Source organism: Mesoplodon mirus (genome assembly GCF_964341445.2).
Source record: "Mesoplodon mirus genome assembly, chromosome: 1".
NCBI classification, from domain to species: domain Eukaryota; kingdom Metazoa; phylum Chordata; class Mammalia; order Artiodactyla; family Ziphiidae; genus Mesoplodon; species Mesoplodon mirus.
Window position 1 is genome coordinate 38,210,722 of NC_138976.1, and position 13,422 is coordinate 38,224,143.

At 42.3% G+C, this 13,422-nt stretch overlaps 1 protein-coding gene and 1 pseudogene across 2 annotated transcripts in view; one reads left to right on the plus strand and one right to left on the minus strand.

The window, feature by feature from the left end:
* The first annotated feature begins 2,846 nt into the window (after positions 1-2,846).
* On the plus strand, positions 2,847-6,159 carry LOC309801446 (UDP-N-acetylglucosamine--peptide N-acetylglucosaminyltransferase 110 kDa subunit-like). Its single transcript, XM_082616298.1, has one exon. The coding sequence runs from the start codon at positions 2,943-2,945 to the stop codon at positions 6,081-6,083; it is 3,141 nt and encodes a 1,046-aa protein (XP_082472424.1). The 5' UTR covers positions 2,847-2,942; the 3' UTR covers positions 6,084-6,159.
* A 4,381-nt stretch (positions 6,160-10,540) lies between these two features.
* Positions 10,541-13,422, minus strand: part of LOC309806757 (ferritin light chain-like) — a 48,154-nt pseudogene continuing 45,272 nt past the window's right edge. Inside the window, exon 2 of the transcript in view lies at positions 10,541-11,047. The product of the transcript in view is annotated as a ferritin light chain-like (transcript). The remainder of the gene's footprint in view (positions 11,048-13,422) is intronic.

Genomic DNA, 13,422 nt, shown 5'->3' on the forward strand with positions numbered 1-13,422 from the left:
CTTAACTAGGGCTTTATCTTTAAGTTCTTTATATAAATATATAAATATCTATATATAAATAAAATATACAAATAAATAAGATATAATATTAATTCTGATGATTTTAAAGTCTCTTCTTGATAAAGACTTTTCCTGATAAAGATACACAATATCTTATATAAATATTTTTGTATTACCTGTTCTTTTCTTAGAATTTAATCATATGATTCTATCTCTTATTATGTCTAGAACTTTTTGATTGAATGCTGGCTATTTTATTTGGGGTTTTTTGTTTTTCTCAGTGGAAACGTTGTTTTGCTTCAAAATATTTTATTCTACCTGGAAGTAGCAAATCTTCAAATTACAATTTTTTAAATGCTTGCAAATATCAATACTATAGGTGTCACAAAATCTAGAAAAATGACATTTGAAAATTAACTACCGCCAGATGTGTCTCTATACAACTTTTTCCCCACTCTTTTAGCTATATATTCTTTAACTGCCTCCTCATATGACAGTTTATGTGTTTTAGAAATAAAATTTTAAGAAATAAACTTTGTAATTTATAGACATAGATTTCTTTTAACATGGTTGATTAGAATTTGCTTTTAGTTATTAATAGTTTAGAAAAGTTTATTTCAGCTTCACAATTTATTATTGATAATGTCACAGTAATTTTCATTGTTAACTTTGAGAAAACCTCTATGGATTACTCCCTCATAAATATTTACTATTTTAAATGCATCTGATTTCAGTACTGCTAAAGGTTTGTGCATTACAGGAATTCTGATAAAATACTCATTCACACAATTCCATTACACACATTATTGATGGAGTATATTCTTTTATTTATTTATTTATTTATTTATTTATTTATTTTTGGCTGTGTTGTGTCTTTGTTGCTGTGTGCAGGCTTTTTGTAGTTGCAGCGAGTGGGGGCTACTCTTTGTTGCAGTGCGCAGGCTTCTCATTGTGGTGGCTTCTCTTGGTGCAGAGCACAGGCTCTAGGCACGCACGCTTCAGTAGTTGTGGTTCGCAGGCTCAGTAGATGTGGCTCACGGGCTCTAGAGCGCAGGCTCCATAGTTGTGGCACATGGGCTTAGTTGTTCCGCGGCATGTGGGATCTTCCCGGACCAGGGCTCGAACCCGTGTCCCCTGCATTGGCAGGTGGCTTCTTAACCACTGCACCATCAGGGAAGCCCCTGGAGTATATTCTTTTTTTTTTTTTTTTTTTTTTTTTTTTTTTTTTTTTTGCGGTATGCGGGCCTCTCACTGTTGTGGCCTCTCCCGTTGAGGAGCACAGGCTCCGGACGCGCAGGCCCAGCGGCCATGGCTCACGGGCCCAGCCGCTCCGCGGCATATGGGATCCTCCCAGACCGGGGCACGAACCCGTATCCCCTGCATCGGCAGGCGGACTCTCAACCACTGCGCCACCAGGGAGGCCCTGGAGTATATTCTTGATAGAAGAAAATTTCCGTTTTGACTAAGCATTGATGAGAACTGAATCTTTGACTTATCTATCACACGCCTGATGGTTAAAATAATTTTACACAGAATAGCTTCTGGTTTTATACTTTTCAGTTCCTTTTTTTCTTCTTCAAACACACATGCTTTGAGAGCTGTAAAGTGCAAGACATGGCTATATTGTAAGGTGGTTTTTGTCCTTACGCTTCTATGTCTAGTGCTAGTTAAGTCAGTAGAGTAGTCAGTAAGAGTACTGGAAGTTATTCCTGTAATGGGATAGTATATAGTCAATTACATGTGGTGTCTGAAAATCACATAATAGCCTCACTTCAAACATCTCCTTAGGGCTTCCCTGGTGGCGCAGTGGTTGAGAGTCCGCCTGCCGATGCAGGGCACACAGGTTCATGCCCCGGTCCGGGAAGTTCCCCCATGCCGTGGAGCGGCTAGGCCCGTGAGCCATGGCCGCTGAGCCTGCGCGTCTGGAGCCTGTGCTCCGCAACGGGAGAGGCCACAACAGTGAGAGGCCCGCGTACCGCAAAAAAAAAAAAAAAAAAAGAAAAAAATCTCCTTAGCCAGATTTCAAAAACGCCTGTGGCCATTCCAATATGATCCAACGTAGCGGAATATGATAGAAGGAAAATTGGCAAAGAAAGAGATGCTGGTCTTACCTGATGGAAGTTAAAATACCTCACTTTTAACAATTTTGCAAAAACCTATAATTACATGAACTAATTTCTAGGGTTCTTCATAGGACCTAAAAAGGAACCCATAGAGTTGTGGAACAACAATAGAAGCTACTGTGATGAGAAGCCCGGGCACCGCAACAAAGAGTAGCCCCCGCTCGCCGCAGAGAAAGCCTGCACGCAGCATTGAAGACCCAATGCAGCCAAAATAAAAATAAATAAATTTATTTTTAAAAAAGTAATACTCAGGTTTGAGGCATGAGAAATATGATGAGGAGAAATTAGCTAATGTTTTCAGAACTTTTAAAATATCAAACTCAGTCTCTAAGATTTTAGCATTATATACAACATCGGTTACTTATTAGTGGTTTGGGAAGGCCAGTTTAAAATTTTCTGATCTTACTGTATTGAAATCCACGGCCCTAATGTTTTCGACATTGACTATATGAATGATGAAGAAAAGTCAATCATGTATTTCTTTTCCAACTGGACAGAAAACAAAATTGTAAAAAGTGTTTGGACTACTGACTTTTGATTTCTTCTAAGGCAAATGGATAGGTAATTTTTATTCCCTGATTAGGAGAAAAATGGTGGAAGAGGGCAGGGTTAAGAATTAAGATTTCAAGAGCGTGAAAGGTAGATGGCCAACCAGAGTTCCTAAGGTTCGGTGCCTGTAACTGTTGCCGCCGCTTAAGCCTGCCAAAGCAGTGGTACGGCTGCTGCGCTCGTGGTTGCTACCTCTAGAAACATTCTTGCCAGTAGTGGCGGCAGCGGGACTCAATTACCCCCTTTTTTCACTCTCTCCAGAAGCTCCAGATGGCGTCTTCCGTAGGCAACGTGGCCGACAGCACAGAACCAACGGAACGTATGCTTTCCTTCCAAGGGTTAGCTGAGTTGGCACATCGAGAATATCAGGCAGGAGATTTTGAGGCAGCTGAGAGACACTGCATGCAGCTCTGGAGACAAGAGCCAGACAATACTGGTGTACTTTTATTACTTTCATCTATACACTTCCAGTGTCGAAGGCTGGACAGATCTGCCCACTTTAGTACTCTGGCAATTAAACAGAACCCTCTTCTGGCAGAAGCCTATTCGAATTTGGGGAAAGTGTACAAGGAAAGAGGGCAGTTGCAGGAAGCAATTGAGCATTACCGGCATGCATTGCGTCTCAAACCAGATTTCATCGATGGTTATATTAACCTGGCAGCCGCTTTGGTAGCAGCAGGCGACATGGAAGGGGCAGTGCAAGCTTACGTCTCTGCTCTTCAGTACAATCCTGATTTGTACTGTGTTTGCAGTGACCTGGGGAAACTGCTCGAAGCCATGGGTGGCTTGGAAGAAGCCAAGGCATGTTATTTGAAAGCAATTGAGATGCAACCGAACTTTGCAGTAGCTTGGAGTAATCTTGGCTGTGTTTTTAATGCACAAGGGAAGATTTGGCTTGCAATTCATCACTTTGAAAAGGCTGTCACCCTTGACCCCAATTTTCTGGATGCTTATATCAATTTAGGAAATGTCTTCAAAGAGGCACGGATTTTTGACAGAGCTGTGGTAGCTTACCTTTGTGCCCTAAGCTTGAGTCCAAATCATGCAGTGGTACATGGCAACCTGGCTGGTGTATACTATGAGCAAGGCCTGATGGATCTGGCAATAGACACCTACAGGCGAGCTATTGAATTGCAACCACATTTCCCTGAAGCTTACTGCAACCTAGCCAACGCTCTCAAAGAGAAGGGCAGTGTTGCTGAAGCAGAAGATTGTTATAATACAGCTCTCCGGCTGTGTCCCACCCATGCAGACTCTCTGAGTAACCTAGCCAATATCAAACTAGAACAGGGAAACATTGAAGAGGCAGTTCGCTTGTATCATAAAGCATTAGAAGTCTTCCCAGAGTTTGCTATTGCCCATTCAAATTTAGCAAGTGTATTGCAGCAGCAGGGAAAACTGCAGGAAGCTCTGATGCATTATAAGGAGGCTATTCGAATCAGTCCTACCTTTGCTGGGGCCTACTGTAATATGGGAAACACTCTATGGGAGATGCAGGATGTTCAGGGAGCCTTGCAGTGTTATACTCGTGCCATTCAGATCAACCCTGCATTTGCGTGTGCCCACAACAATCTGGCTTCCATTCACAAGGATTCAGGGAATATTCCAGAAGCAATTGCTTCTTATCGCACTGTTCTGAAGCTTCAACCTGATTTTCCTGACGCTTACTGTAATTTGGCTCATTGCCTGCAGGTTGTCTGTGATTGGACAGACTATGATGAGCGAATGAAGAAGTTGGTCAGCATTGTGGCTGACCAGTTGGAGAAGAATAGGTTGCCTTCTGTGCAGCCTCATCATAGTATTCTATATCCTCTTCCTCATGGCTTCAGGAAGGCTATTGCTGAGAGGCATGGGAACCTCTGCTTGGCTAATATAAGTGTCCTTCATAAACCACCGTATGAACATCCAAAAGACTTGAAGCTCAGTGATGGTCGACTGCGTGTAGGATACGTGAGTTCTGACTTTGGGAATCATCCTACTTCCCATCTTATGCAGTCTATTCCAGGAATGCACAATCCTGATAAATTTGAGGTATTCTGTTATGCCCTGAGCCCACATGATGGCACAAACTACCGAGCGAAGGTGATGGCAGAAGCCAATCATTTCATTGATCTTTCTCAGATTCCATGCAATGGGAAAGCAGCTGATCGAATACATCAAGATGGTATACACATCCTTGTAAATATGAATGGTTATACCAAGGGTGCTCGAAATGAACTCTTTGCTCTCAGGCCAGCTCCTATTCAGGCAATGTGGCTGGGGTACCCTGGGACTAGTGGCGTGCTTTTCATGGATTATATCATCACTGATCAAGAGACTTCACCTGCTGAAGTTGCTGAGCAGTATTCTGAGAAACTGGCATATATGCCCCATACTTTCTTTATTGGTGATCATGCTAATATGTTCCCTCACCTGAAGAAAAAAGCCGTCATCGATTTTAAGTCCAATGGGCACATTTATGACAATCGGATTGTGCTGAATGGCATCGACCTCCAAGCATTTCTTGATAGTCTATCAGATGTGCAAATAGTCAAGATGAAATGTCCTGATGGAGAAGACAACACAGACAGCAGTAATACAGCTCTTAATATGCCTGTCATTCCTGTGAATACTGTTGCAGAAGCGGTTATTGAAATGATTAACAGAGGACAAACTCAGATAACAATTAACGGATTCAGTATTAGCAATGGACTGGCAACTACCCTGATCAACACTAAGGCTGCCACTGGAGAGGAGGTCCCCCGTACCATTATTGTAACCACACGTTCTCAGTACGGGTTACCGGAAGATGCCATTGTGTACTGTAACTTTAATCAGTTATATAAAATTGACCCATCTACTTTGCAGATGTGGGCAAATATTCTGAAGCGTGTTCCCAATAGTGTACTGTGGCTGTTGCGTTTTCCAGCAGCAGGAGAAGCTAATATTCAACAGTACGCACAAAATATGGACCTTCCCCCGAACCGTATCATTTTTTCACCCGTTGCTCCTAAAGAGGAACATGTTCGGAGAGGCCAGCTGGCTGATGTCTGCTTGGACACTCCACTCTGTAATGGACACACCACAGGGATGGATGTCCTTTGGGCAGGGACCCCCATGGTGACTATGCCAGGAGAGACTCTTGCTTCCCGAGTTGCAGCTTCCCAGCTCACTTGTTTAGGCTGTCTTGAGCTTATTGCTAAAAATAGACAAGAATATGAAGATATAGCTGTGAAACTGGGAACGGATCTAGACTACCTGAAGAAAATTCGTGGCAAAGTCTGGAAGCAGAGAACATCTAGCCCTCTGTTCAACACCAAACAATACACGATGGAACTAGAGCGGCTCTATCTACAGATGTGGGAGCATTATGCAGCTGGCAACAAACCTGATCACATGATTAAGTCTGTTGAAGTCACTGAGTCGGCCTAAATAATGACTGTGTGCACAGGAGAATTACCCCTCTAGCTGAGCCTCAACCTTCTGGGGGATAGGGAACTACTTTTTCAGTATCATGTTGCAGATGGGTGACAGACAATGATAAGAAATAGCACAGCCAGACTTGCTTCCTGCATGATCATGATAGGGAGAGACACAAGAGATGGGAAACTGCTGTTGCACAAGGAGTCTCCATAGAATTTTGCAGCCGCCAGGTGTTGCAGAATGCTGGAAGGTCTGACCGTCCTTGCTCTTCCATGGGATGGATGGTTAGTGTGGAAGGGAGACAGAGATTGCCCAGCCGTTTTGTGATTATCATAGACTGATTGAGTCTTCTGAATAAATTTTTTTCTTTATATTTTGCGTATTGGAGCTTTTTTATTTTTTCTGGTACGCGGGCCTCTCACTGTCGTGGCCTCTCCCGTTGCGGAGCACAGGCTCTGGATGCGCAGGGTCAGCGGCCATGGCTCACGTGCCTAGTTGCTCCGCGGCATGTGGGATCTTCCCGGACCAGGGCACGAACCCGTGTACCCTGCATCGGCAGGCGAACTCTCGACCACTGCACCACCCGGGAAGCCCTATTGGAGCTTTTAAAAATGTTTGGTTTCAGGTATTTTTATTCATGTGAAGTGTATATGATTCTCTTGAGATAAGGTTTTAAGCTAAAATATTCCTTGTTTTAGTTTCTGAACTCTACAGATAAATGGGGGCTTTGCTGTTGTTGTCTTTTTATAGGTTTTATAAACCACTTGAGCCTATATCAGTCATTTTAGTGTCTGACATAACGTTTGGAACTCTCGGTGCTTTGTTGGTTTGTAGATGATGGCTTCAATTCTTTTTCTGGTCCGCTTCCTTCTTCCCTTCCCCCCACTTTAAAAATTCTCCTGTAACTTGGTTAAGAAAAAACCAAGTCTGATTCAAAACCTCCCAGAGTGTTTCTCTTAAACACATCATCTGGTGCCAAATGAAGATTCTTAGGAGTGCTTATGAATTATGAAGGGCACAGTTGTGGTACTGTCACTGATGATAATAATAATGGATTTTTGGCCTAGAGTTTTGACCTATTTCACCAGTGTTTTACCATTGACTGCCCCTCTATGCTGCTTCCAAAAGTGATAGTGTGTGATAAGATTTTTACTTTCATTTCTAAAGTTTGTTTTTTTAAAAGTGAGTCCTGTTCTTCCTTCTTCTTTCAGCAGAAATGAAATCCCAGGTAAGTATAAGTATTCAACTATTTGATCAGTAAGTCACAGTTATTTCCAGTACATTAAATAACTTTCATCAAAAAACATGTTATAGGTAAAAAGGACCAGCTATGTATAAGATAATTATGTTTCAGAACTTCTAGGGTGTTATATATAATAACTTGTCTTCTGGACGTGGTCTTGAAGCCTTTATGGATTCAGCCTCAGTAGTAGCGAACTGCACTGCTACTTGGTTTGGAGTACAAATTAGACTTTATCCCTCCTGGAGGTTGAGTTTTTGGTATTGAAAACCATAGGAATGAAATTATTGTATTTCAACAAAGGATCGAGGGCTTGAGGCTTAAACAAGCCAACATATGAATAGATGTTTGTGTCTTGCTGTCCTGCACACGTGCTGTCTAGTAACAGATATTTTGCCTGCTAGTAGTGTTCTAGATTATGTCTCTCCAAAGCGCTGAGGCAGTGCACCTATTCTGTAGTTGCAGCTGATGCCTGAATGTATCCTAGCTGACAAATTATTGATTAATAAGAACTTGAACTTCTGAAAGATTTTAACCAAAATCTGAGCAAGGAGTCTCAAATGTAATTCTTAGCCAGAATTACATGTTAATGAACCATTTAACAGTGTAAATCAAGGAACATCAGTGTAGGGATTTCTTTTCATTTATTTTTTACCTGCTTGAAATATCAGTTAAAGGTTGCCAGCTTGGTTGCAGATGAACGGACGTTTGAAGTTCACCAAACTAATGTGGAATAGGATAATAGACTTCCAATGCCCTCGAGGCTGTGACCTTGCAGCCATTTTACACAGCACATCATCCTCCTATAGGGATGAACCTTTCCCTGGCCCGAAAAGTAGCCACTCCATTGAGGCTTTGCTTATTGTAACAGGCTTTTGTTTCCAGGTAACATGTCTGTGGAAGGCTTAATTCTGAATAGAGATATAGATATTACTTGAAACTAATTGTTTTCTCTATCATACTCTGCTTTATCAAAAAAGTAAAACATTTAAATTGTGCTAAGAAACTCAGATGTTGTCTTGCAAACTTTAAACAATAAATGAATGAGTTGCCCTTAAAAAAAAAAGAATTAAGCAGTTAAGCTGTTGGTCCCACATCAGACAAATTATCCTTATTCCTCCTGTCAATATGGTTAACAGAGACTGTTATTTTATTAAACCTTATGATCCCGTGATTCTTTCTTTCATGTTTCAAGGCACAGCAGGTGAGAGAGTGGATTTGTTAAGCTGGGTGGGCTTATCCTTCTTTTATGTGTTCATTCAATTTTATGTTCATTTGCTTATTGTACACATATGGCAATAGAAGCTGCTAAAGCAATCATTGCTTTTCTGCAAAACAACAAGGCACAGAAGCAGATGTCTTATTTCCGAGATTTCTCCCCCCAGGATTATTATGATTAAAGATCCTTTCCCCCCACTCCCTGGAGAGGACAAGGGGCTGCTTGCTGGAGGATTTTTAATGACTTGGGGAAAGGCTCAAATATCCCCCCATTATGGTAATCCACCCCAGGGGCAAACCACACAAGAATATTATGAATTTATTTTCTTTTTCTATCCTTGTAAAGGTAATACTCAGCTCATTAGAATATGAAAACTATACTGTCAAATTTCAGAATTACATGGATGAAGAAAATCACCAAAGTGGCAGCATACTATGTGTGTTATGGCTGTATTGACTATATTGACTATATTAACTATGTTGTGTTAACAATATATTGTATAACTATATATTGAAAAGGCAAAATGCTGTACCTTATTTCAGAGAAAATCATTATGCTGGCAAACCCCAAATTGTACATTGTAGACAGGTCCTAGGAAAAGAAGATTTAATTCATAGTGGACAAGAGGTTAGCTTCTGTTTTCAGCCATGTGCTATTTCAAGAATTCAACATCATGAATAATACAGGATATAAGAGGAATAGTCTAAAGACAGAAAAGCACATTTTGATTAGGAAAGAGAATTTAAGGCTTAAGCCTTTTTTTAAAAGTCTTTTCTTAAGCCTTTTTAAGGAAAACTGCCTTATTACTATGAGATAAGAAAATTGTTTCCTTCTTTCTTTCCTTGCTTTCTTCTTCTTTTTTTTAACCTTTTTTATTTTGGATATTTGACCTCTAAGCTGAGATGACTGGAAATGCCTCCTCTGGACATCAACCGTTTTGAAAGAATTTTTCCCCCTCCCTAAGGGCTATTTGTCTCTTGGAGGCATTGTCTACATTACTCACCAAGAGGCAAGCATTTGTTCTTGCACTAAATGCTGACATCTCCTGATAAGAGGGAAGCTGCAAAGTAGAAGAATTGAAGGTCAGTATGTTGATATTGGTCTCAAGCGCATTGATGTACATTTGTGTAATGGGGAAGGGGAGTGAAGCTTGAGAGTGGGCCAGTGGGGAGGGGTAAATATTTTGTGATGCTGTCTACCTATGGGCTTATAAAGTTTACAGCTGCATTAGGAGGACAAGCATTACCATTAGCATGAAATGTAGGGCAGACCTCAGTTGCAAAAGCTTCTAGCCATACACATAGGGCAATACGTAAATGATACACCTTATTGCATTCACCCATTCACCCTCCCCTGTTCACGCTAATTGGAAATTTCCATCCATTTCAGAGAAGTACCACAACTATCAGTCATTTCCCCTGGCACGAATCTTCCAGGAGGAAGAAAATGGAATACACCTAGCAACAGAGCTCACGGGCACTAGCCCATATGTCTTAGATTTAATATCTGATCACTAGCTGGATTGAAGCCAAGAGGTGATTCACAAAGTTGGTGCACATTAGAATCACCTGGGGAACTCTGAGACCTCCCCGTGCCCAGGCTCCTCCCTAGACCTACTGAATCAAAATCTCTGGGGCTGGGACCCAGACACCAATGTTTTTCTTAAAAGCTCTTTAGGTAATTCATAGGAGCAGCAAAGCCTGAGAACTAGCCCAATATCGGGAACAAACTTATTTCACACAGATAAAGTGGGGCAATTCATATGTTAAAAGAACATGAATATATATATATATTTCTTTTTTTCTCTTTATTCTGTTTGTGTTTCAGATAGGCTTTTTTTTTCCTCCTGCAGAAAGCGTTATTGTTTCCATTTGGTCCAAGGCTTGCGAGAGGGCTCCAGGGCGGTTACAAAGCTGCCTAGTGGCCGCAGAGCGGGGCTTCAGGCAGAAGCTCTGACGCCAGAGGGGCTCCTCAGAGGCCGCTGGACTCCAGAGACTCCTGTTTGTGCTATAGGGTGAGCCTTTCAAAGAGATACTCGCCCAGCACAGCCTGCGGACCAGCCAGCCTGCGGAGGTTGGTCAGGTGGTTGCCCATCTTCTTGATGAGTTTCACCTGCTCCTCCAGGAAGCGGCTCTCCAGGAAGTCACAGAGGTGAGAGTCTGCGCGGGCAGAACCCAGGGCGCACAGATCCGATAGTGCCTGGTTCAGGTTCTTCTCCCTAAGAATGGCGGCTTCCACAGTGTCCTGGGTTTTACCCCACTCATCTTGAGAAGGCTTCCGCGCATCCTGGAAGAGGGCACGGCCACAGCACTGGTTTTGCATTTTCAAGAGACGCTGGGCGCCCTCACACTTCTCCTCAGCCAGTTGGCGAAAAATGTGGCCCACACTGTCCAGAGTCCCATTGTTGCTGTCGAAATAGAAGCTCGGAGAGAGGTAAGTGTCCACAGATGCATGTTGAACAGGCGGTGGACGGCTGCCTCCACCTCGGTGGAATAATTCTGACGAACCTGGGAACTCGTGGTTGATCAGTGATAAGGAGCTAAGCTCAAAAAATGGTGTTGGCCTGTCCCGGAGGCTGAGAATAGCTGAGTGTCTGATTCCAAAAGCTGCGACAGGAAGAAATGTTGGAGGGTGGTCAGGGGCTGGAGCAAGGAGCGTCCCTGGGTCTGTTCATTCCAAACACTGTTGAAGCAAAAGACAGATCTGCAGGACTGCCAAGCGCACTGCCTCAAATAGGCTTTGATATAAATGAACAAGAAGTCCAAGCAAGGGCAAAACTTACCCTTCCTCCCACCAAAATAGCTGGCGATGCTAGAATCTCGATCTGGGAAGGGATTCTTCCATTACTTTCTTAACATTCCAAGCCACTAGAGCAGTGGTTCTCAAAGTATGGTCACCTTGTAACCAAGCAGTACCCTATGGGGCCTTCCTAGGACAGACCCATCCACCATATCCTCTATTGTAGTTTCTTTCTGAAGTCCTCAGATAATAGTATGTCAGGCATATTTCTTGAGTTTTCAGATGCTAAAAACCACCATCCAATGGAAGAAATGAACTCCTTGATGATCATGAGCACGTAGCCCCCAGACCTTCTGGCACCTAAGGATGGATAATGTTACCTTCCCCGTGGCCTCAACATCAGCCAATCAGAGGATTGTGCACGAGCTGATCACATTCCCTGGGACGTCCCTCCCTCACCTGGCCTTTAAAAATGCTTTGCTGAAATCCTTTGGAGATTTCAGGGTGTTTTGGAACACGGGCCACCCCTCTCCTTGCTCGATCCTGCAATAAACCTTCCTCTGCTCCAGACTCCAGCCTTTAGGTTGGTTTGGCCTCACTGTGCTTCAGGCACACGAACCTGCATTGGGTAACAGCCTGAGCAGCTTTACCAGCGTCCCCTGATAATGTGTCAGATATTCAAGTTTTAGGGCCCTGTCCCAGCCCTATGGAATCAGCAACTCTGGTGGGGCTCAGTGATCTCTGTTATAACAGGCCCTCCAGATGATTTTTATGCACCTTAAAGTTTGAAAATATCTGCATTGTCAGCTGGCCAAAGCGTCCACCAGCAGGTGAAGGGGAGTGGCGCCTGGAAAAGATAGGGAGTAGCCAAGGCAAGTACAGCAGCATTTGCCGTGGTGGTAATGGAGAATGCCTTTTCTCCACTGGTTGGCACAGACTAGTATCTGGGAGCAGTGGCAGGGTTATTTAGGATGCTTTACATTTCAATGTAGAGTGACCGCTGTCCTGGTTTGCCAGGGACTTCCTCTGTGTGAGCACTTAAAATCTCATCCTGGCAAACCCCTTAGGCCTGGGTTTGAAAAACTTAGGGGAATAACATGAAATTTAGGGGAAACATGATCTAGGTTTTGGGTGAGTCACAAGTGCTAATTAAAGCTAAGCAAGTATGGACAACATCTAGCCTTCTTTACCCCTTTGCGGGGAGGTAAATCTGATTGTGTGAAAGGACTTACTGTTAAGAAATCTTTGTAGAAACACCCCCTTCTGCTTAGTCCGCTGGTTCTCAGTTCTGGCTAGACACTGGCATCCTCTGAGGAGATTTAAAATTATTTTATTGGTCTAGGATGACCAACCGTCGGTGTGCGGGTTTCTAAGAAGTGCTTCAGATGATTCTAATGTGCAGCCAAATTTAGGTGCCACTGCTTAAGCTTTTGAACTGCTGCTACATATTTTCAACTCATCTTCCCATGAGAATATACAACTGTAGTTGAGGTTTGTTTTTTTTTCTTTTTCTTTTCTTAACTGTCTTATTATTAGATTTACTGTCTTAAATAAGATTGAATGTACAGAAAATCCTGCTAATCCATCTGGTATAGCTGGATCCTTAGAATAATATCATTAAGATATATACCATTTAAGTATTGTGACTGGCCTTTTTAAAATTAACATATGCATTGAATTAGTACGATCTCTTTTGGAGTTGCCACGTTGGGTAGCTATACCTCTAATCTGCTGCCATTGCTAAATATCTGGACACCTCTTATTAGGAATTGCTTTTAAACATCTTTAGGGATTAAAACCAAGATTGCTGTATTATTTGTACTGGGACCACAAAAACCTCACAAAGTTCCCCCGCTGTACCTTCTACCCCCATCTCTAACCCTTGGCAATTTCTAATCTGTTCTCCATCTCCACAGTTTTGTTATTTTAAGAATAATATGTAAACATCATCATGAATTACTTAATCTTCGGAGATTGGCTTTTTAAAATTTTTCCCTCGGCATCATTCCCTTGAAGTTCATTTTAATTTTTGCATATATTAATAATTTGTTTCTTTTTGTTACTCGGTAGTATTCTATCATAAGATTTAATCACAATTTGTTTCAACATTCATCCATTGAAAGACGTTTGGGTAGTTGCCAGTTTTTGGC